This window comes from Centropristis striata, chromosome 1, assembly GCF_030273125.1.
Source record: "Centropristis striata isolate RG_2023a ecotype Rhode Island chromosome 1, C.striata_1.0, whole genome shotgun sequence".
Classification (NCBI taxonomy): domain Eukaryota; kingdom Metazoa; phylum Chordata; class Actinopteri; order Perciformes; family Serranidae; genus Centropristis; species Centropristis striata.
The window spans coordinates 35,560,911-35,581,786 of record NC_081517.1 but is presented as its reverse complement, the minus strand read 5'-3'; the positions used below and the strand labels follow the sequence as shown (position 1 = coordinate 35,581,786).

Here is a 20,876-nt window from a genome sequence, read left to right as displayed (position 1 = left end):
CTCCTATCATTATTTTTTTCTCCTACCTGGCCCCAATCCTCTTCCGTACAAAGCAGACATTTAAAAGACTTAACTTTTCAGAAACCTCTGGGACGGACAATTTTTTTTACCATTTTATAGACCAAGGGACTAATTATTTAATCAAGAAAATCATCAGCAGATTAATCGATAATGAAAATAATTGTTAGTTGCACTTCTACTTAACAACAACAACAACAACAACGCAGAGACAGAATATTCACTCCAGGTTTTCTTTATAAAATAAGTCATCTCATACTCTCACATGGTTTTGTATTTTCATACACAAGATAAGTAAAATCCACACCATCATACATACAGATTCACAACAAACTCAGAAATGGTAAAGCGTTACAGAAGTTTATACCACTGGCTCATATTTTCCAACGTTTATCATTTGTGTTTTAAATGATATTTAGAAATGTATTGCCAGGAGAACTTGTTCGCTGGGATCTAAGGCAGGCAGCACTCACTGCAGCGAGCTTTAATGAGGTTTGTTTTGCTTGTGGTACCACCCAAATTTTCCAAAAATCAATAAGATATACCAATCCGTTTCGGTTAAAACAAAGATGATTTCATCACTATGATGGAAACCAAACCCTGCAACGACAATAACGGACAGCTCTGAAAGCTGCTGGTGGCTTAAGTTCTTGAAACAGACACTTGAACAACAGTTAGAGTTTGTTGAGTTAAAAGTCAGATAAAATTTTCTTGGAGGGAAATTACTTACTTCATGTTCACAAACCTCTGGTAGCATGTAGATAACTGGATGAATGTGTCTTAAACCCATGATGGACTGACACCAAAATGATTGTTGTACATCAAGTCTTAGTGTTCAGATCTGTATTTTTAAATTATTAAAAAAAAATTAAGAGAGGCTAAGTCCCTCCCCGTTTGGTGGACCCCGTGGGACCTTATTTTTGAAAAAAATATGGACGGTAATCAATGCCAACTGACAAATAACTTTTTTAATCTGTTTGATTTGTGCCATGATTTACACACGATGTTTGTTAATTTAAATGGGAATTTATTTAAGGTTGCAGTTTGTTTTATATATTTACTGTGCGTTTAACTACATCCAGTTGCAATTTCTAGTAGGCAAGCTAGCATGATCAAAGTTCAAGGCGCAATGCTATGATGAAGTAGTACATCCTTATTGTAACAGTAAGGGCCTCTAAAGTACATACTAAAAGTAAACGGATTTTTAACGCAAATTTATTTTTATGTGACATTGCTGCGGTAACTACATCTCTTGTCTCCCACAATATACGTCACGCTAAGACTTGAGATAGCCAGCTAGGTAATTTAGCGATGATTCATGCTCGAATGTAATACGTCATCTCATCTGATGTGTTTTATGCAGCAACTCCTGGTCTTTTTTTATCAGACAGAAAGCGAAAGAACGAGCAACAACCATTGCTTGTGTGAGTTAATCCCAGTATGAACACTTAGCTTCAGTGCGAGTTAGGACGTCACTTACGCAACTTTAAAGTGTGTGTTGTTTCTAAGTACACATTTTTAGACTTATACTTCAACAGTTAAACAACAAACTGTGACTTTCTTGACTTGCAAAATCACTTAGATTGACTAACAGCATATTTGTAATTCATGGCACAATGGGATCAAAACATTGTTTGGATCTCCCCATAAACTACCATACATATTATTTCCAAGGTCAGGTGTCATGGTGTTCCACCAGAAGTGGAGGGGCTTTGCCTCTCTTTACTGTAACCTGCTCGCATGTAGCTTTTATGCTGATGGTTGTGATTCTGCATCAGTTTCACACAAACTATGTATAATATCCAATTATAAAGTATGGGGTGGTGCATATTGAATAATGCATCGAGGAGTCATGAAATAAATGACTACTGTACTTTCCAAATTGCTGTTGTAACGTTTGTGGCAGAATTTAAAATCCAAGCTGCACAAATTTTTAAAAAGTAGTTGAGTCCAAGAAAAAGTAAGAAAGTGGTTCTTTACCCCATAGTCAACTCAAAATTCATCAGCATGACTGATCATCATCATACAACTGCTGGGAAATTCACTCTGAACGCGACGTCACTATTTCCACCAAATCCTCCTTTTTTTCTTCTTTTTTTTAACGTTGAGAGTGTTTTTGCAGCACATCGGGTCACTCTTACTTTACTGCTGCTGTGTACGAAGAGCCACAAAATAAAAACAAAACGCTTTTCTGTGGATCAAATACAAGTACAAATGTAAGGCATTGGTATGAGAGGACATCAAACAGCCCCCCAAACAGTCAACAGCTCCTCCTCTCACAGCTGCACAGGTGACTACACTGACACATAAGAGGATGGAGGAGGCATTTTAAAGGCTAATGTTTGTAAAGATACACAAGTCACTGGTGTGGTGTACAATGATTGGAGAGGGGAGGGGGGGCTTTGTTTGTCCAACATTTTGCCCCGTCAGCTATCCGCTCTGGCTTTTTATTTTTTCAGTCTTCCGTCTTTAAAACCCTGCAGACACACAAAACACAGACCGACTGCCTCCGGTCTCTCTGCATCCATTCACAGTGTAATTAACGGCAGACAAACAGTCAGCGGACAGTCAGTTGAAAAACCGCCGTTGAGCCTTCAAAATCAAACATTCCTCGTGGTCCGTGAGCCCTCTGCCCACTAGCAGAGGTCAGAGACGTAGTCAAAGTCCCGGAAGCTCTCCTGGTCTTTGCGGGAGAGCACGCGAGGCTCTCGTGGTGGCGTGAGCGTCGGAGCTTCGGTGGTGAACTCCTCGTCAAAGTTGCTGACGTCCTCCTTGCCAACGATGGAGGGGACGAAGGGAGGGGGCACCTTCCTCTGCAGCAGCGCCTCCCAGTCCACATTCTGGGGGGGGCGCAGAGAAAGAGATGAGAAATAATCACAATGGTGAATTCTAAATATGTGGATCTTCTACTTCCACAGAAAACATTTCCACAGTGATTTGCAGATCCTAACACCTACATTCAATTGAATAAGATATCTAATGATCAAACTTTTGCTTTACTTACTCTGAAAAATGGCTGCTTCTTCACCTCCTCTGCATCCTTTTCACCAGAGCCCAGTCTTCTCTCTGGGTTCCTCCTCAACAGCTGCTCATGAACACACACACACAAAGAACAAGAAACTGTGAGTCAGTGGACGTTTGCCACCCAGGTTGGTGAATAATAAGTGTTTCAAGTGTATGTGCGGCTTTTGTCAAGTATTACTCATGGGTGATAAAGTCAGCATGAGAAGAAGACAGTCTTTTTTGTGTGTAGTGTTACCCTTCTCATGATGCCGATCGCCTCAGTGGACAGGAAGCGCGGATAGCGTACTTCATCATTCACAATGCTGTCAAACACCTCCTCTTCATCATCTCCTGGGAATGGAGACTACACACACACATACACACACACAAAGGAAGACACACAAAAGCAAACTTAGTTCAACACAATCCATTTTACATTTTTGAATTTCACAAATCAGTGTGTTAACCACAGTGAACATGTTGTTAGTGATAATAAAGTGTAAAGATCCAGTTCTGAGCTGAGTAGGAATATAAATAATGCCGTTGTGCTGGATTCACACTGGAGGTGGAGACGGCGGCATGTATCAGATCTTAGCCTGGCTGTCCACACCAGAAGCACATTTCGCTGCACATCTCAACAAGTGATTTGGCTCCTTTTTTACAAATTATTTGATGCTATAAAATGGGGGTGTAACTTCGTGATTGAAAGTCTGCCTGTGCAGATTTTGGCTCTAAGTGACATCACCAGTGCAAGGTGGTGGTGGTTGTAACCATTATATTTTGGCTTCACTTTCGTCATGTGTCGTCCATTCTTTACACAGTCCAAGGCAGGGGTGGGCAATTCATTTTTCCAAGGGGCCACATGAGACACTGCAAAGATTGCGGAGGCGCGGACCAATACTCAACTAAATTTTGCTCAATATTAATTTAATTGCTTTATAAAATGCAGTAAATTATATGGTTTTAAGCTGCTACTGGTAATAATACATGTTATGATAAGTATGTTAATGTGGAGTAAATCAAATATAGCAGTAAAAAAAGTAAAAACTCCAATCATTATCTCACTTTTCCACAATCAATAAAGAGCATGTATGTTATGCAGTAAACCAACAATTTATTAACTTTATGCAAAAAGCAATAAGTGTGTAATAAGTGTTTGTCACAAGCTAACAAGGTAACTCAGTGTTTTTTGTGAAACGCATTTCTGTGCATACCCATGCATGCACAAACATACGTAAATCGCCTTCAAAATAAAAGCACTGCGGTTGTATTGATTTCTAATTTTCGGGTAACCTCACATGGACAGCCAACGGGCCAGATGTGGCCCCTGGGCTGCCTAATGCCCAGGTCTGGTCTAAGGTCTGCACCGTGAAGGACAGTCATCATGTAATGTGTGTTCACATGATAATTTCATCAGCTATCCCCCCATTAACAGTGTAGAAGTTTTATTAGCATGCGAGTGTGTATTAGTTCTCACCTCTCCCACCAACATTTCATAGATGAGGACCCCCAGTCCCCACCAGTCTACAGCTCTGGTGTAGGATGTATCTGTTAGGACCTCTGGAGCCAAAAACTCTGGAGTCCCGCAGAATGTGCTGGTCCGGTCCCCGAAGCCCATTCCTACAGACATAGGCAGAAAGATGAAACTGTTTGTGGCTGAAAGCCTTTAAAAAAAATCTTGCAGCAGGCAAAAATAAAAATGAGCCCATCTGTCAGAAACATCAATATCCACCTTCTTTACACAGTCCAAAGTCAGCGATCTTCACATAACCATCTGTGTCTAGCAGCAGGTTGTCAAGCTTGAGGTCTCTGGAAGAGAGGGAGGATAAAAAGATGTTCTTTACAGCATTTCAGCAGAGAGTACACAAGGAGTTTAAAAAAGCGTCTACAGATACGCTGGCTGTCCTGTGAGACTGAGCTGAGGAGCAGCAGAGCTCAGTGCTAAACGCTGACCTCAGCATGATGACTGATCTGAATGGATGGATATTCTTTTTAGTCTGTTACTTCTTCAGTAGACGTACAGTAGATGTTTTTTTTTTACATCCCGAATATCATGTAAGGAAACATGTTTGTGTGGGTTCTACTCACCTGTACACAATCTTATGGTCATGGAGGAACTGAAGTCCAAGAACTACACAAGCCGCATAAAACCTGAAGACAAACCAAAGAAACAGAATATTAACCTGCAATAAAAAACAACGCAAGGCTCATAATGAGTACAAAACTCAACAAAACTTGACCATCAACAAAGACTTGAGCATTTTGATTAAAAATACTTGATACCTCCCCCACAATCCAAAGCGTTTAAACATCATTAAAAAGTTTGCTGTGAATCAACTCAACTCCCTTCATTTCCTTAACCAACAACACTAACTAACACTATACATTCCCAGCATGTCAGCACTTAATTTCCCAGATCCACATTGTTTGAACCAATATGACAGCGTCCAATCAAGATGAAGGAGAAAACTGCAAAGAAATAACACTACTGAGCAAAAGTTGAGCAAGTTACTCTGTTATGAACATGGCATTGCATTTGGTGAAGAGTGCATTATGACTTGTTTAGGATTCCAAACTAAAAGTTGAGTACTCCAAACTTGACTTGTTCCCAGCTCTGGCTACTATTACTACTACTACTACAAATACGACTACTCTATCATAAAACATATCAGTCAAAGTTGTCAATGAAAAGTTCTGACATGTCCCAGCTAGAAAATACAGACCTAATTAATAGCATTAATGATAAAGAAAAAATGTGACTCCTTTAATTACTGCATGCAAATTGACTTGCAGGACTTACTTGGACTATAACTCTATCAAATGCACATTTATTGGAATTAGAAGTAAAAACCGTCACTGTACTTGAAGAATTATAGTAATTCACAAACTTAAAAAATCTCTGAAACTCTTTTAACCTGCTATCAGGGTTTTATTTAAAGACTTATCGCACAAATGATAAAAGACTTTCAAAAAATTTCTATTTAGTCCTTCTAAAACACACAGATATATAGACGTTACATACACGGCTCGCGGCTCTGTGAAGACGTCTGTGTGGATGTGCATCATCAGGTCGCCTCCTGCTGTGTACTCCATCACAAAACACACGTGCTCTGGAGTCTGGAAGCACGCAAACAGGTTGACGAGGAACGGATGGTGCGACAGGTTAACGATCTCAAAGATGCGCTTCTCGCACATTAGACTGCAGGAGGCCAAAGAGAAAAGGAGGAAGAGGAAGGAGGGGAGAAATGTGGGGATGTGGAAATGTGGAGAGACATTTTCACATAATTATATAGTTTATTTTGGTTGATGAGACACTCACACTCATCTTACAGATGACCTGTAATCATGTTTATTCAAGGCACAGCCGCACAGATTCAACACAGTGAAATGTGTCATTGGAGCTCAAAGGTCCAGGCTAAAAAAAACAAACAAGCAGCCAATCACACAAACACGTCAACACACACCTTTCCACCTCATCCCGAGCTACGATATCTCCTTTTTTCAGCGCTTTGATGGCGAACATCGTGCCTGTCTTCTTGTATTCTGACAACAACACCTGGAGACAAACATTTTTCACTCTTAAAAATGAACAAAACAAAACAAAACTTAACTCATACATTTTTCCTGTTTACTGCTGCGAGTGCTTTTTCTGAATGAACGTAAATAATACAATCAAATAGGTTTCTGCAGACATGCCATTTTACATGTGATATTTTTACACTCACTAAACAGGTGCAGTTAAATGCAAGTGAGAACTAGAGCCTGACCAATATATCGGTTGACAAATATTTTCGGCTGATAATATCTGTCAACCGGTAAGAAAAGGTCCATTTTCAAGCGAGCACAAAAACAAAAATCACTATCTATTTCCATATTTAGTCCCACATCAGTTGGGATCTAGTGAGAACGTTTAATACACTCAATACGTACACAAACACTTGGTGACATAAAGAACCTAGCAAGGCTTTTTACAAATTGTCTTGAATGTATGGTTTTATGGCTGTGACATTATTGTCACTCCATTAAAATATTTTTGTGCCCCAAGATTCTGGATTTGTGCACATATCAAGCTCATTAAATTCAAAAACTACCCTCTGTTGTTCTTTGTGTTATTAATAATGTTTTCTGTGAAAACAAAATGGACATTCGTCAATCTGTACCTTCCCAAAGTGTCCTCTGCCCAACACAGCTATCAGCCTGAAGTCCTGCAGAGACAGAGGACCTTTCCTCTGCCGACTGGAGAGACGCACACACAGTCAGCAGGGACATTTAGAGTGGATAACAAAATACAAAAAAACAACAAATAATAATAATAATAATAATAATAATAATGATAATAATAATAATAATAACTACAAAAAAACTGGAACTGAGGTTTTTATCTTTTACACCTGAGCTTTCAGGTCAAAATGTCTTCAGTGAAACTATAAAATGTTCAAAAACAGAATATAAAGATGAATATAAACAATGTCAGACTGAAATGACAGTGTTATCCATATTATATATTTTAATATAATTACTATAAGTTAAAATATATATATACATATATATATATAAATGCATAAGGATGCAGTGTTTATGTGTGTGTGTACCTGCCAACAGAAGGGGTTCGGACAGGGCACTCGGGGGTGAGGTCAGGGGGGGAGAAGGGCTCGATGACTGGCAGTCGGTCCTGATGGGGGACATGCGAGGAAAGAGACACAGAGGAAAAGACATGCAGAGACAGAGAGACAATGGAAATCAAAAGACATATGATTTCATGATGGACGTGACAGACAAACAAACAGCCTTCCAGTGAGCAGTATTACATTTTTATTCCTGCTCTGTTTTCCTGAGTTTGGAGATAAAGTGATAGAAGTGCACACCTAACAGGAGATCAGTCATCACATAAATCAGCTGGTTTTGATCCGTTGTGATATCAGTTTTTACAGAACTAAGTTGTGCCTTTAGTACCATTTTGACATGATTTCTTAAGCCTCTGTATGATTTGTGTCTATTGGGTTTTTGTGCTTGTCTGTATTTTTATATGACATTTTTTTATTCTGCTGCTCAACTTGACCAGGACTGCCTGGCAGAAGAGATATTGTCTCACAATGAGGCCTTACGGGTTCAATAAATAAAATATTAACTATATCTACAGTACTGTATAATAATCGAAGCCTCCTTTTCAGAATGAGCTTTAAAGATTCTACAGAGATAAGGTGGGGTATTAAAATAAAATCAATCAAATAAAAACAAAGTAGTTGTCCTTCTGTATACTCTTAGATTAATCTTATACATTTATTTGACAAAAATACTATCTGGTGAGGACAGCGTGAGGCCACATTTACGTCACAGTAATACACTGTAAAAATGAAAAGAATATTCACATGACTTGTAAGCCTTCATATCATCAGACAACATGAAAGAGAGCTGTATCACTGCAAATTGGTTGTGTGAGAGTTAAAGAAACGGTGCATTGGTATTACAAAGCAACATCTATTACAGTTGGGTTCAATATATTTAAATGACCTTGACTTTCAACAAAATAAGCTACAATAAGGTACTTTGGTCCAATACCAGCCCTGAGAAAGTGCACTGACTCAATGATTGGATGTGCCAGAAATTCACTTCCATCAATTAAACAAAGACAAAAAACTAAAGTAGATGGTTTTGGAGCCAAGGAGAAACGATTAAAAGTCTGCACTCTTTTGCACTTTGGCTTGAGGCTTTTGATGTTTTATGTAAAAGCCCTGTTGCTCAAATGTGCTATATATGGCTGACATGAGGCGTCCATATTTATTTTGACATTATTAAGCACCAAGTCAGATGCTTTGTAGCTTTCATAAAATTCCCAGGAGTAATTACAACAAAGACGCTGACATGAAGTAATTGAAAATGGCTAATCAAGATAACTGATGTTACATAAATGCTATATTATGAAACCACTGACTCATTTTAGCAATGTTCTCAAATGACTTCAAATGAAATGAAATGCTTTCTCTCTCGTTAAAGATCAAACTTCACCTAAATTATAATGATTATACCTTGTATTATGCATCACAATATTCACTGATCAAAGTGATAAAATGTTGATGTGTTTATTCACCACATACGTTAGTGTTTAACCCTTTATCAGGCAAAGAACTATATTTGGTAACTTCAGGTAATATTTCGAGAAAAAAGTTGCAAATTTACTAGATTAAAGTGGAAAATCTACAAGAAAAAAAGTTGCAGATTTAAGAGATTTAACGTGGCAAATCTGCACGAAAAAAGTCGCAGATTTATGTGAAAAAAGTGGGAAAAATAGCATTTTTTCCCCCCCAGATTCACCACTTACACACAAATCTGCGTATTTATTTAATTTCTCATAGATTTGCCACTTTAATCTTTAATCTTAATCTTTTTTCTCTAAATATTATTTTCATGGGGTTTTTTTTTTACACATTCTGACTGTTTGTAATATCCTCCAATATTCTCTAGGGTTGAAATTTGGAATTTGCAAGTATTTCAATGAGTGCCCTATTAAGGGTTAAAGTGGTGAATCTGGGAGAAAAAAGTTGCTTTTCCCCCACTTTTTTCTTGTAAATCTGCAACTTTTTCGCACCGATTTGCCACTTTTAATCTCTTAAATCTGCGGCTTTTTGTCTTGTAGATTTGCCACTTTAATCTAGTAAATTTCCAACTTTTTTCTCGAAATATTACCTGAAGTTACCAAATATAGTTCTTTGCCTGATAAAGGGTTAATGTAGAATAGTTAGGTCATGACTTTGGGCTTTAAGTCCATGCTAAATAGGAGAGAATGTTTATCCTGCAGCAAACAGAGTAAATCTACTACAGTAGACCCAACCCCACGCACACACCTCCCCCATTTCCCAGGCTTCCTCTCTCTGTGTCTGTCTCACCGGGGTGTGTGCGTCCATGTCTCTCTTGTAATCGCCTCTTATCGGAGAATCGCTGTCCAAGCTCAACTTCTCCACTGAGACCTCCCTGAAAGATTCATACAGACACAAACAGACAAACAGACCAACACGGTGATGCAGACGGACAGATGGACAGAGACACACACAGAAGGGTTGTTAGACGTGCGGCAGAGAAAAGCATCACATGCTTTATACTTTGCCAGGAAACACAAGGAAAAAGGTTCGAGGAATGCTGCTGCGTTTGATAGAACGGTCTGACTGACGGCTATCAAACGTCACACGTAGATGCTGAGTCAGGTACAATGAAATGGAGCGTGTGCATCTGCGTGGTATGCGGTGTGTGTGCGTCTCACCCAGAGTTGAGCGTGAGGCTGTGCGCGTTGGGACTGTAGGTTCCTGAGTTGTTGACGGTGGGGATGGCGTTTCGAAGCAGCCTGACCCAAGTCCCGATGTCCACGTTCATCTGACGAGCCCGGAGGAACGCCTTGCCTGGAAACACACAAACAAATAAACATCCAGAGTCAATAATGTCTCACAGAGCAGACAATCACTCTTGCTGTAAGGAGAGAGTTCTTCTTCTGTATGTACATATTATTATTATTATTATTATTTTCCCTGACTACTGAAGAACTCTTGCTTTAACCTAAAACAAGAGCCTCAACATCTGTCTTGTCGAGTTAACGCACATCTCTTAAACGATTATTTCCCAAACTGCATTCTCTATACTTCATACTGTGACAGAGTTATTACAGTGTTTTGATTTTCTTTTTTTTGATTTTGATTTCAGTTTAGCTGTAGTTTTATTTTGAGGAATTTACTTATTTTATTATGTTTTTGATTGTTTTAGTGTTGGCTTACTCCATTGTAGTTTTTGTTTATTTAAAAAAAAAAAAAAATGTTCACAAAATTATTTTTTCACTGCTAGTTTTAGTCTAAGCATTTGTTGTTCATATTTTTCAGTAGTGGTTTTTCATATTGTATTGTATTTTTTTCTATTCTATATATTTTTTGGGGCACTTGTAGTAGGTAGCTTTTATACTATAGTTACTTCCTCTTACTTTGTTTTAATTACCTTGTATGTAAAAACCTACTTGGCTATTAAGATTAAATAATTCAATTTTTTGTTCCTTCATGGAGAAGTCATTATTTTTCCAGATATTAGACATCTCAAAGGAGTAAAATGTAAAAAAAGTGTAAGGATGTAAATTACAGTAAATGCATTTATTGGAATACTCTCAATACACACACTTGAAACTAATTATATTCAAAACCTCCTTGATCTTTGAAAAGAGAGGGCCTAGTCCTTCTCATCAGTCATTAAAATCCTTTCCAGGTTTTGGATTAAAAAAAGTCTGCTTATTTCTCCTTCATGTTATTTTTGCTTAATTTTAATATCTCTGATTTACACCTTATTTAAGTGAAGTACTTCCTTTCTTTGTTTGGGTGATTGCTGTATAAACACAGCCATCAGCATTATGAAGAAAAATGATGATTTATTCACCACTAGATGGTGCTGTGGTCTAAATTTAAAACAGTGTTATTTCCCTTCTGCTCTTGTTCATTTTCTCATTAGGATAAAAAAACAGTTTCAGCAGAACTGCTGTATGTTCATTGCAAAAGGTCATTAATAGAAAGTGCAGAGCAGATAAACTATCCCCAACATCAGCATAATTTTCTGTGTTTCCTCTATGCCTCCCTCACCTTGCTGCTTAGAAAAGACCTTTTTCTGTCTCTGGAGACGAGGAACTCTTTCAATGACCGGGTTAAAGAAGGTCACCTGGAAAACACACACACGTGGAGCATGAACACATGAAAAGTTCACATAAACACAGAATTTTCAGACATCTCACTCAGATGGTTGAACCTTTCAAGAAGGATATATCAAAGCGGTGTTGTTGAGCACAGGTGCATGTGTGTGACAGCATGTGTGTGTGGGCAGGTGTATATTTGAATATCTTTGTGTATTTATAGGCCTTCCATAGACAGGTGTCATATCTGCACCGACATCTGTGTCCGCCTTTGTGTGGTTGCCCGTTTTACCCATTTTCTGTGTGTGTTTATATCAAGGTTTGTGTGTGTGTGTGTGTGTGTGTGTGTGTGTGTGTGTGTGTGTGTGTGTGTGCGTGTGCGTGTACCTCGGCCAGCAGCAGGCCCTGAGGCTCCAGCTCCAGCTGCACTCTGTGTTTCTGGTTGTCCAGGAACTCCTCCAGCTTCAGGTATTTCAGAGCACACAGGGAGCGGTAGTCCTTCCAGTAGACCGCAATCTCCATCTCCCTCGACTAAATCAGACACACAAACAACCAACCAACAGTGAGCGGTAGCAGTAGTTTAACTAAAAAGATAATTAAATTGACTCCATTTGTTTGTGTGTATACTGTGTGTACTGACCCGTTCCAGCTCCACAGTGAAGGTCTGGTCCCAGGCCTGTTCTCCAACAGTCCTCCAAGGTGTCTGTCCCACCACACTGTTGTCCAGCTTCAGCACTGCACTCACCTCAGCTGCACACACGTACACAAAGACACACAATCAGCACTTTTTTTTTTTTCCATAGGTGACATTTCTATACCTGGCACTTTAGCAGACGCCACTATAAAAATGAAAGCTACTATATGCTCTCACTACAATGATACATATGAAGTATTGATTAATGATCATCATTTATTTCCTTGGAGACAATGGAAAAGTGCAAAACCTTTAAAAAAAAAAGCAGGTTGCCTGCTCCAGATATTGAGGAAATTCAACTAAATTTGCTGATGTTGCTTTACCATTATGTGTGAGAGCTAACCCGCAAAATCACCAACATAAAGTGACAGTGATTTAATATACTCAATATAGATTTGCTACATTGCTATTTTGTTCTAAAACTGCCGCTTTGTTACACTGTTGTAACGAAAAAATATCTAAAAGCAAAAGGAGCTCCCTTGTTTTAAAACCTACATTTTGTAGGTTTGTAGTCTAGAGTCTAGAGTTGAATGATCTTAAAAGTCCTGCACTCACACTGGGGCTGCAGCTTCTCATTCTTTTCATTATTGAGTCATTCGAGCTAATCATTTTTTCAATTAATTGATAGTCAATGTAATGTAAAAAAAAAAAAAAACCCTCAGAAAATGTCCATCACAACTTCAAATGTCTTGTGTTGTCAACCAAATATTAAGCGACCCCCAAATATTTTGCCTGCATTGACGTGACAAAGAAAAGTAGGACTATCTCTCATTTGAGAGGCTGGAATTGTTTCACTATTTCTGCCTGAAAAACGATTAATCGATTATCAAATAGTTGCCAATTAATTTTTTTACATTTTTTTTTTGTTCAGGGAGGCATTTTTAGGTTGTCCCTAGATGTTTTTATTTTGTCTCTGCATAATGTACTTTATAACCCGTGTCTCTTTTATCTACTGCTGATTTTAATGAGTTTTTTTTCTTTCTTGTGTCTGGTTTCTGTAGCACTTTGAGATTTCTGTATGAAAAGTGCTTTACAAATAAAATGTATTATTATTATTATTATTAATTACCAATTGGTTAATCGACTAATCATTTAAGTTCACACACACACACGCGCACGCACACACACACACGTACAGGAGAGCTCGTCCGTCTTGCTGGGTGTCTTCCCGCTGACTGAGCCGCTGCGTCCATAGAGTCCCTTGCTGCCTCTCATGAAGGACCGGGTGTCTCCGGGGCTGTAGCAAGGCAGCATGACAGCTGTTCCTTTATTGCGACCCGGGACAACTTCCAACAAGCCCACACAGCCCAGCAGCTGCACCTGTAAGGTACCTGAAGACAGAAAGGAACAAATCAGGTACAACCAACTGAGGGCCAAACCCCCCAGAGACCACATAAATAAATATTTAGCTGAATTTAAGACTAAACAATCTCTGAACCCAAAAAGAGATGTAAAGTTTTTTATTTACAAATATAATGTGCATGGACCATAACTATAGCCACTCACACTAGAATAGAAATGTCTCCTAGATTTTTTACTCCTACTATACGTGCACCACGACTTGTCTTCTACAGCACAGAGGTGTGAATGAAAACGTGATGTGTGATCAAAGGGCTAAAACAGTTTCACCACAGGATAACCACATTGCCACAAAAAAGAACCAAAAGTTCATTTGATGTGTGCTCTCTACAGGAATGTTTTGTCACTACAATTTCCTTCATAACTTTGTCAACACCAATACATACCTTTGGGACAAAAACAGTCAGGTTTTATGCTAAATTAAAGTTTAACAGTGCAAATAAACTAGTACCAAAGCATATGATACCCATATTAGTTTATAACTATAAAAATATGAATATAGCATGACATGATTTTGAAACCAAGTAAAAACAAATCCTTTGTTGTTGAAAAACTGCCTGTGGTTATTTTAATAGGCTCTTAATTTCAGGAGAGAACACCTCATCACTTAACCAGAATTAATCCTCTGAACCCCCAAAACCCCAATCATTTTTACTACAATTATATAAATCCTGCATCTCAATGGAAACAGCACAATCATAGCTACAAGAAATTAAAACAATGCTTTTTAAGCAATATAACACAGTTATAATGCCATAAATCATGAAAAAATAAGCGCCTTTCAAAAAACCCAAGGACGCTTTATTTTTCGATTCATTCGTGGCTTTTGTTTAGCTGAGGTGTGCAGAATTTAAGGTTAAACAGGATCAAATGTTTAAAAGACAATTTTGATGAAATATCACTGTTAGATTTAGATTGTTATTTTTTCCAGTTGAAAGCATTCCTCACACATGATTTGTTCAAGGACCACCAGAAATGTGAAAATCCCATATGAACATTTTTTTTCTTTAGTTTATGATAAATGGTGTAAAAGAAAAAGTTTAAAAGAAAACGGGCCTTTCAATCCTGTTGTGGGGTACAGAGGGTAAATGTCACTTGCACAGAGATGTCAGTTTCCACAGTGGCATGCTAGTATGTCAACACTAACCTCTTAAATGTTGTACTGAAGGCTTTTTTTCATCTCAACCATGGAATACAGCACTTGTCATGTCATGTCTTAAATATGCATTTGTGTTTGTGTGTATCTGTGATGACGTCTCGCGGTGTGAGCGTGCTCGACTTTGTCCTGTGTAGCTTTGTTGTGTATAACATACCAGTGAGAGGAGAGGGCTTGTTGAGGGTGCTGTACTGGTTGTGGAGGTAGGGGGCGCCGTGGCGAGAGCTGAAGACAGGGGAGGAGGCCAGGACCAGCTCCTCTTTGATGATACTGGCTTTGGGATGGTCCTCCGGCAGCTCTGCCAGACGCTGGTCCAAAGAGTCCCTCAGCAGGTCTAACCGCTGAGACGCCTCGCTCAGACGAGACTGTGCCTACAGAGCAGCGACACAGATACACATTTACATCCACTGAGTGACATCAAGTAACTAATAGCTCGTTCAACTTGAGTCACATTTTCACATTAACATAACAGCATTTCTGTAAACACCTATTAGAAATCTCTAGAATTCTCTAAAGAGGCTCTGCGCCAAAATATACAGCAGTAAAGTAAAGTACTATTTGGATTTTTTTAGCCTTTGCTAAATATTTCAATATTTGCTTGTATCACCATGCTCTATGACTGAAATGGGGTGTGCATGAGGGAAAGGTTTTGGTTTGAAGTGTTTCAAGTTAAAAGCAAGAAATGTCAACACCAAATGAAGGAACCAGTGAATAACTGATCAAAAACCAGCACACAGATGAATCGTATATGATGTATGGAAATTTTGAGTTGTAAGTGGTAATATACAGTATGATTTTGCAAGTGCAGAGTAAAATAAATACACTTATACACAAATAAGTAAAACGCAGATAAAAGAAAGAAGTTCAATTTAAGTCGAGGTAATAACCACAAACAATTAACATGCAAATATAAAGGATGATCTCACATAAAGCAGATAAAATGCCAATAAAAGAACAAACTTTTAAATTTAAATGTGCAAAATATATGAAAGTGCATATGAAAAAACTAAAATGATGATACTAAAACAAGCAAAATTACATTTTGTGATAAACAGAGCTAAATTAAAACAGCAAAAAATAGATATTGGTAAAAAAAAAAAACATTAAGTGTTGGCAGATTTGTCTGAAATGTTTTGTAAAGGAGCGTACAGTAAATGAAGCTGCTGTGTGAAATATCTGATGTGAAAGGAATTTGCTTTATGTAACAACATTGCTTTTAGTATCTTGTGTCCATGTTGGACCCATAAAGAGAAAATGTATCACATTCAGAAACATAATACTGTGATGATGCTTTATAATGTTAGTAACGCACAGAAGTACGAGGGTGTACAGGCTGGAGAAAAGGAGAGATCAAAATAGGAGCTAAGAGGTGTTTGAGTTGTAGAGAGATCGAATGGAAGAAGTTTTAGTTTTGTGTGTTAGTAGTCTAACCTCAGACAGGGCTTTCTTGTCCTGGACCTTGCTGGCCCCGAGGAGCCTGAGCACATTTTTAGCCCCCTCAGCGACAGCGTGCTCCACCCTGTAGTGATGCCTCAGCTCTTCGATACGCAGCTCCATCCCACAGAGGTCCTGGTTACCTGCAGTGTCGGGACGAACAGATTACATCACTACGAATAGGAGTAGAGGATTTTACACAATGTAGCTGCAGCTGCAAGTTAAGATATGATCCTGCAATTTTATTCAGATTTGTTTTTTTATTCAGATCTTGGCAGGTGCACGTTGAGACTCCAGTGTTTTGTTTTGGCAGCAGTGCATTATAGTGAACTCCCCTGGGTGCACTGAGTTAGGTTAATGCCTTAATGCATGTCATGCATTACTCAAGAGTCAAGACAAACAAAACATTAGCAGCGCCCAGAGGGAGGTGAGCAGCCTCTGAGTGTTCCCCAGTAAACAACATTAACTTTAGTTCCAACGTCTGTGAGCGCATTTTGTTCTTTTCATCTTGCTTTTATTTCCTCTTCCTATTCACATATTTGAAATCAGTTTTAGTCACCAATGCTTTTGTTCCCAATTTCACATTCAAGTAAAAATATTATGGACCAAGTGCATGAGACACAGCATCTGCTGCCTCTATTGAATACAACATGAATACTACGTGCTACTGTTTCAATTAATGACAGAAGATAAATATGTTTTTCTTTCTCACTCAACGTGATCTGAGATAAACCATTTGTGTGCGATTGTTGGACTGTCGTCTCTGTTCCCTTCACCGTGTAGATGATTCAGAAGCCATATGTTTCATTTAAACTGATTAGTGTTGTGATTGGATGTTACCATTACAGAATAACACAGATTGTCATCCCATCCTTAAAAGCAAACGGAGCATTCAAAACCCCTCTTTTGTTCTTTTTACATTTCCTTTTTTGTCTGGTTTAATATTGAGATTTAATTTAAATTATATTGGCATTAAGTTACTAAGTTATCAAGTTTGTTAAGCCACATATAAACCAAACAAATGAGCTGCTAATTTGCTCAGAGCAATAACTTAAAGACTTTAATAGGATTTCAGAGGATTTTATAGCAATAATAAATGGTTGTCAAGTATGATATATTTTCAATATTTCCTGTTGCCACAGATCACAGCCACTTCTTATTAGACAGATGTTTAGAATGGAATTATTATTATTTAATAACAATATTACAACATGAATAAGGTGGTGAAAAAAACACCTAGCTGATCATGATGTGATAAAGTTAATACATTACAAGTATTATTACAAGTGGTTTAGGAGGAGTGACAATACCAAAAGGAACAACAGGAACAACCTTGAACCAAATCATAAACTGACAACAAAAACTGCAAAAACTCAACAAATGTGTACTTTTGACATTATCTGCGCTATTTACAGCCATTTTCCACTCGAGACTCCCACTTTAAAATGCAACCTGCCACTGATAAAATACTGACAATTTGTTATTTCACCCCTTAAATGGAAAAGCCTGGTAACTGTAGCGGAGTTCAAAGCAGAAAATTAGGTGCAATGCTATCAGTCAAAAGGGGAAAACACACTCGAGCTCTCTCACTTAGCAAAACAGACATGGGTTCAGCCTCTGAGTAACACCCGTGAAGCACAATTACAGCTGAGTGGTTTGCTTAATGGCACAGTAGCAGCTTCTCACAGTGGGCAGCAGTGGAGTAGATATGAGCAGAGGAGATGAGGCGTGAGAAAAGGAAAAGCACAATCGGATAAGTAGCATTCAAAAAGGTGCGTTTGACTTTCAAATGCCGGCTGGTGAGGAGGATGGACAGGAGGACACACAGGAGTGATAAAAAATGATTTTTATGACTTATGAGCTGTTTAAAGCGCTCCGTGAGACAGGAGGAGAAAGAAAGGAAAAAGGGGGAGGTAGGAGTGGAGATGGATGTGGATGCTTTTATCTCCTAATAAGGTGTTCTGCCTGCAGCCCAGACCCTGCTAGATGACCCCTCCACCGGGTGTGGTGCCTGGAGACTGTCTGCCTGTCTGTGTACACTACACACACAACCCCTGTGTGTGTGTGTGTGTGTGTGTGTGTTTCAAAGGAGAGAGAATAACCTAGAAAGATCCAGAAACTATTTGGGACACCGGCACAAAAGAAGAAGATTCAAGTGTTTAAAGTTAATAAGAATTGGACATGGAGACAATAACATACCTACATGGAAATTATAGAAAGGCATATACACACTCTATATGAATTTCTACATAATAGATATTAGGTTTTGTAGAACTTTTAGAATTAGAATTGCACTCCCATGACTTCTGGACTTACTAAATGACTCTTTAAAAAAAATCGATGCAGCAGAACCAGAGATATCATATTTGTCATTACATGCAGTATCTGTCTTTGTAAAAGTAAATAAAAAACCCTGGTCCCTACATTACCCACAATGCAATTCAACCCAAAACAATTTTGGTCTTTGCGAGTTGGAAAGAAGTGATGTTACCAAAACTGACATTATATACGTTTTGCAATGTGCATCTGCCAGAAAAAACATGCTGGCAATTAATAATAAAAGCAATTGATAAGCTCACAGGCATATGATTCTGAAGGATCAGAAACGGAAATGGTTCTCAACTGGAACTGGTTCGCAATCCCAATTCCTACCTGCAACTTTGACAAAAACATTCATTTTAGCTTGCAAAAGGCTTTTAAGTGGGAATTGATGGATAGAAGGGTTTCAGTTGCCCATAGGAAAGGACTGTGTAATAGCAAGCTCAAACAGTGAAAATATTCTAAATATAGCTGTTTTTTAGGCTAATGTACATTAAGCTGCTGCCCCCGTCCACAGCAACGCATTGCTTAGCTTCTGTGTCGGCATGACGTACCCCATACAACACAGCTTCAATAAATCCAAACTGTCCCTTTCAGTACAAAATCATTGCAGCTCAGACTGGTCATTAACATGGATAATAGTATTTTTTAATTATGTTACAGCGGTGGAAGTAACTTCAAATCATTAACCCAGTGTGTGGGCTTTCCACATAGAGGACACAGAGGGAGAAAGTACAGCCCTTAAAAGAGTCTTCCAAATGGCCATTTTGCCTTAAAAGCCTACTTTAAGAGCCATCGGCTGCCTCGGTCTCAGCATGAGCAGAAATATATAGCCCCAATGGGAATACACCATCCTTATAATCTGTATTTTTACTTCTACCCTCTCTCCCTGCTGCATTTAGCAAACCATCCACCTCTGTAATCAATTGGCCCACTTTCTCAGCAGAGAGGCCCTAATGGTCGACAGCACTCAGGACTCTGCAGAACCTCGTTCACCTGCTCTAAAATGTCATTGATCGCTCTGCCACAACATACAACGTGAACTTTAGAAAGAAGAGAAAGTGAAAAGGACATCAAATGTTTGATTGTACCTTGAAGTGCACAACCACACTTCTGCACATGTAATATAAGCACCTGCCCAGACAGTGTTTGTGCTCTGCCTCTACACACAGGCAAATAATACTGTACTGTGAGTGTGTGAGCAAGCGTTTTCGTGTAAAAGAGACTTTTCATCTGGCCGTCCTTTTGTTGCAGGTTTTTTTCTTTGAGTGCATCTGATTGTTTGTGGTAATGCGCCAGGTGGGCCATTTCACAGGCTTTGTATTACACACACACACACACACACACACACACCACTATGTATCAATCCTAACCGTCTTCTTCATCTTCTTCCCCACATAATAAACAAACAGAACACTGAGCTGGCTCTTTATTGATCCGTTTATGCTGCTGCGTGTCTGCAGCTGTTCAGGGCAGATTGTATGACATGCAGAGAAGAAGACAGCATGAAGATGGAGATGAAAAGCATGCTGTCAGTTGCACCTGACCATTGTCATAAACCACTGAGAGTAATCACAGGCAGTGTCTGAAATTAACAGTTAACTAAAAATGTTCAGGCTACGAATATTTCCTGCATGTTGGTCAAATTAGACCAACCAAATAGACGTGTGTGGCAGTATCTGTATCTGCAGAGCCTTTATGTTCTTTTCATTTTGCTGTGTTCAGGGAAGTTTTGGGGGTTATCCTTTGGGTACAAAAGCTACAAAATTAGCAAATAGAGCCGTGAAAAAGCTAAATATGTGAATCAGGGGTGTGCAGTAATTGACCATTTCTGTTTAGTATGCCTTTAAATGTCCTGCTTTGTCAGTCCAGAATCCAAAAACATTTAGTTTAATATCATATAACTCAGAGAAAAGCGGGAAATCCCCATATTTGAGACGCTAAAAAGCAATTAACCAATTAATAATATCAAAAATAATTGGACAATATTTTTTTGTCGATTAACTAATCGACAAAAAAGTCCTCCACCTGCTGCCTGGATCCCCTCCCAACTGCATTTTTCAAAAATGTTTTTAACTGCTTAGCACCAGAGGTTTTACATATCATTAACACGTCTCTTCAGTCAGGTATATTTCCCACATCACTAAAAACAGCTGTCATCAAACCACTTCTGAAGAAAAACAATCTGGATCAAAGTGTCATTGCAAATTACAGGCCCATCTCCAACCTACCATTCCTCAGTA

General features: G+C 38.7%; 1 protein-coding gene across 1 annotated transcript in view; it reads right to left on the bottom strand.

Annotated features, from left to right (window-relative positions):
* Nucleotides 1–237: 237 nt before the first annotated feature.
* Nucleotides 238–20,876, bottom strand: part of pkn1a (protein kinase N1a) — a 57,872-nt gene continuing 37,233 nt past the window's right edge. The window contains exons 6-23 of the mRNA XM_059340205.1: nt 16,312–16,457; nt 15,038–15,251; nt 13,502–13,696; nt 12,312–12,421; nt 12,059–12,202; nt 11,625–11,700; nt 10,277–10,412; nt 9,906–9,990; nt 7,614–7,693; nt 7,182–7,257; nt 6,486–6,577; nt 6,044–6,220; nt 5,110–5,172; nt 4,754–4,830; nt 4,499–4,641; nt 3,278–3,385; nt 3,023–3,103; nt 238–2,858 (exon numbers count right to left, since the gene is read on the bottom strand). Coding sequence (XP_059196188.1) covers nt 2,655–2,858; nt 3,023–3,103; nt 3,278–3,385; nt 4,499–4,641; nt 4,754–4,830; nt 5,110–5,172; nt 6,044–6,220; nt 6,486–6,577; nt 7,182–7,257; nt 7,614–7,693; nt 9,906–9,990; nt 10,277–10,412; nt 11,625–11,700; nt 12,059–12,202; nt 12,312–12,421; nt 13,502–13,696; nt 15,038–15,251; nt 16,312–16,457 — 2,207 coding nt within the window. The 3' untranslated portion in view covers nt 238–2,654. The remainder of the gene's footprint in view (nt 2,859–3,022; nt 3,104–3,277; nt 3,386–4,498; nt 4,642–4,753; nt 4,831–5,109; nt 5,173–6,043; nt 6,221–6,485; nt 6,578–7,181; nt 7,258–7,613; nt 7,694–9,905; nt 9,991–10,276; nt 10,413–11,624; nt 11,701–12,058; nt 12,203–12,311; nt 12,422–13,501; nt 13,697–15,037; nt 15,252–16,311; nt 16,458–20,876) is intronic.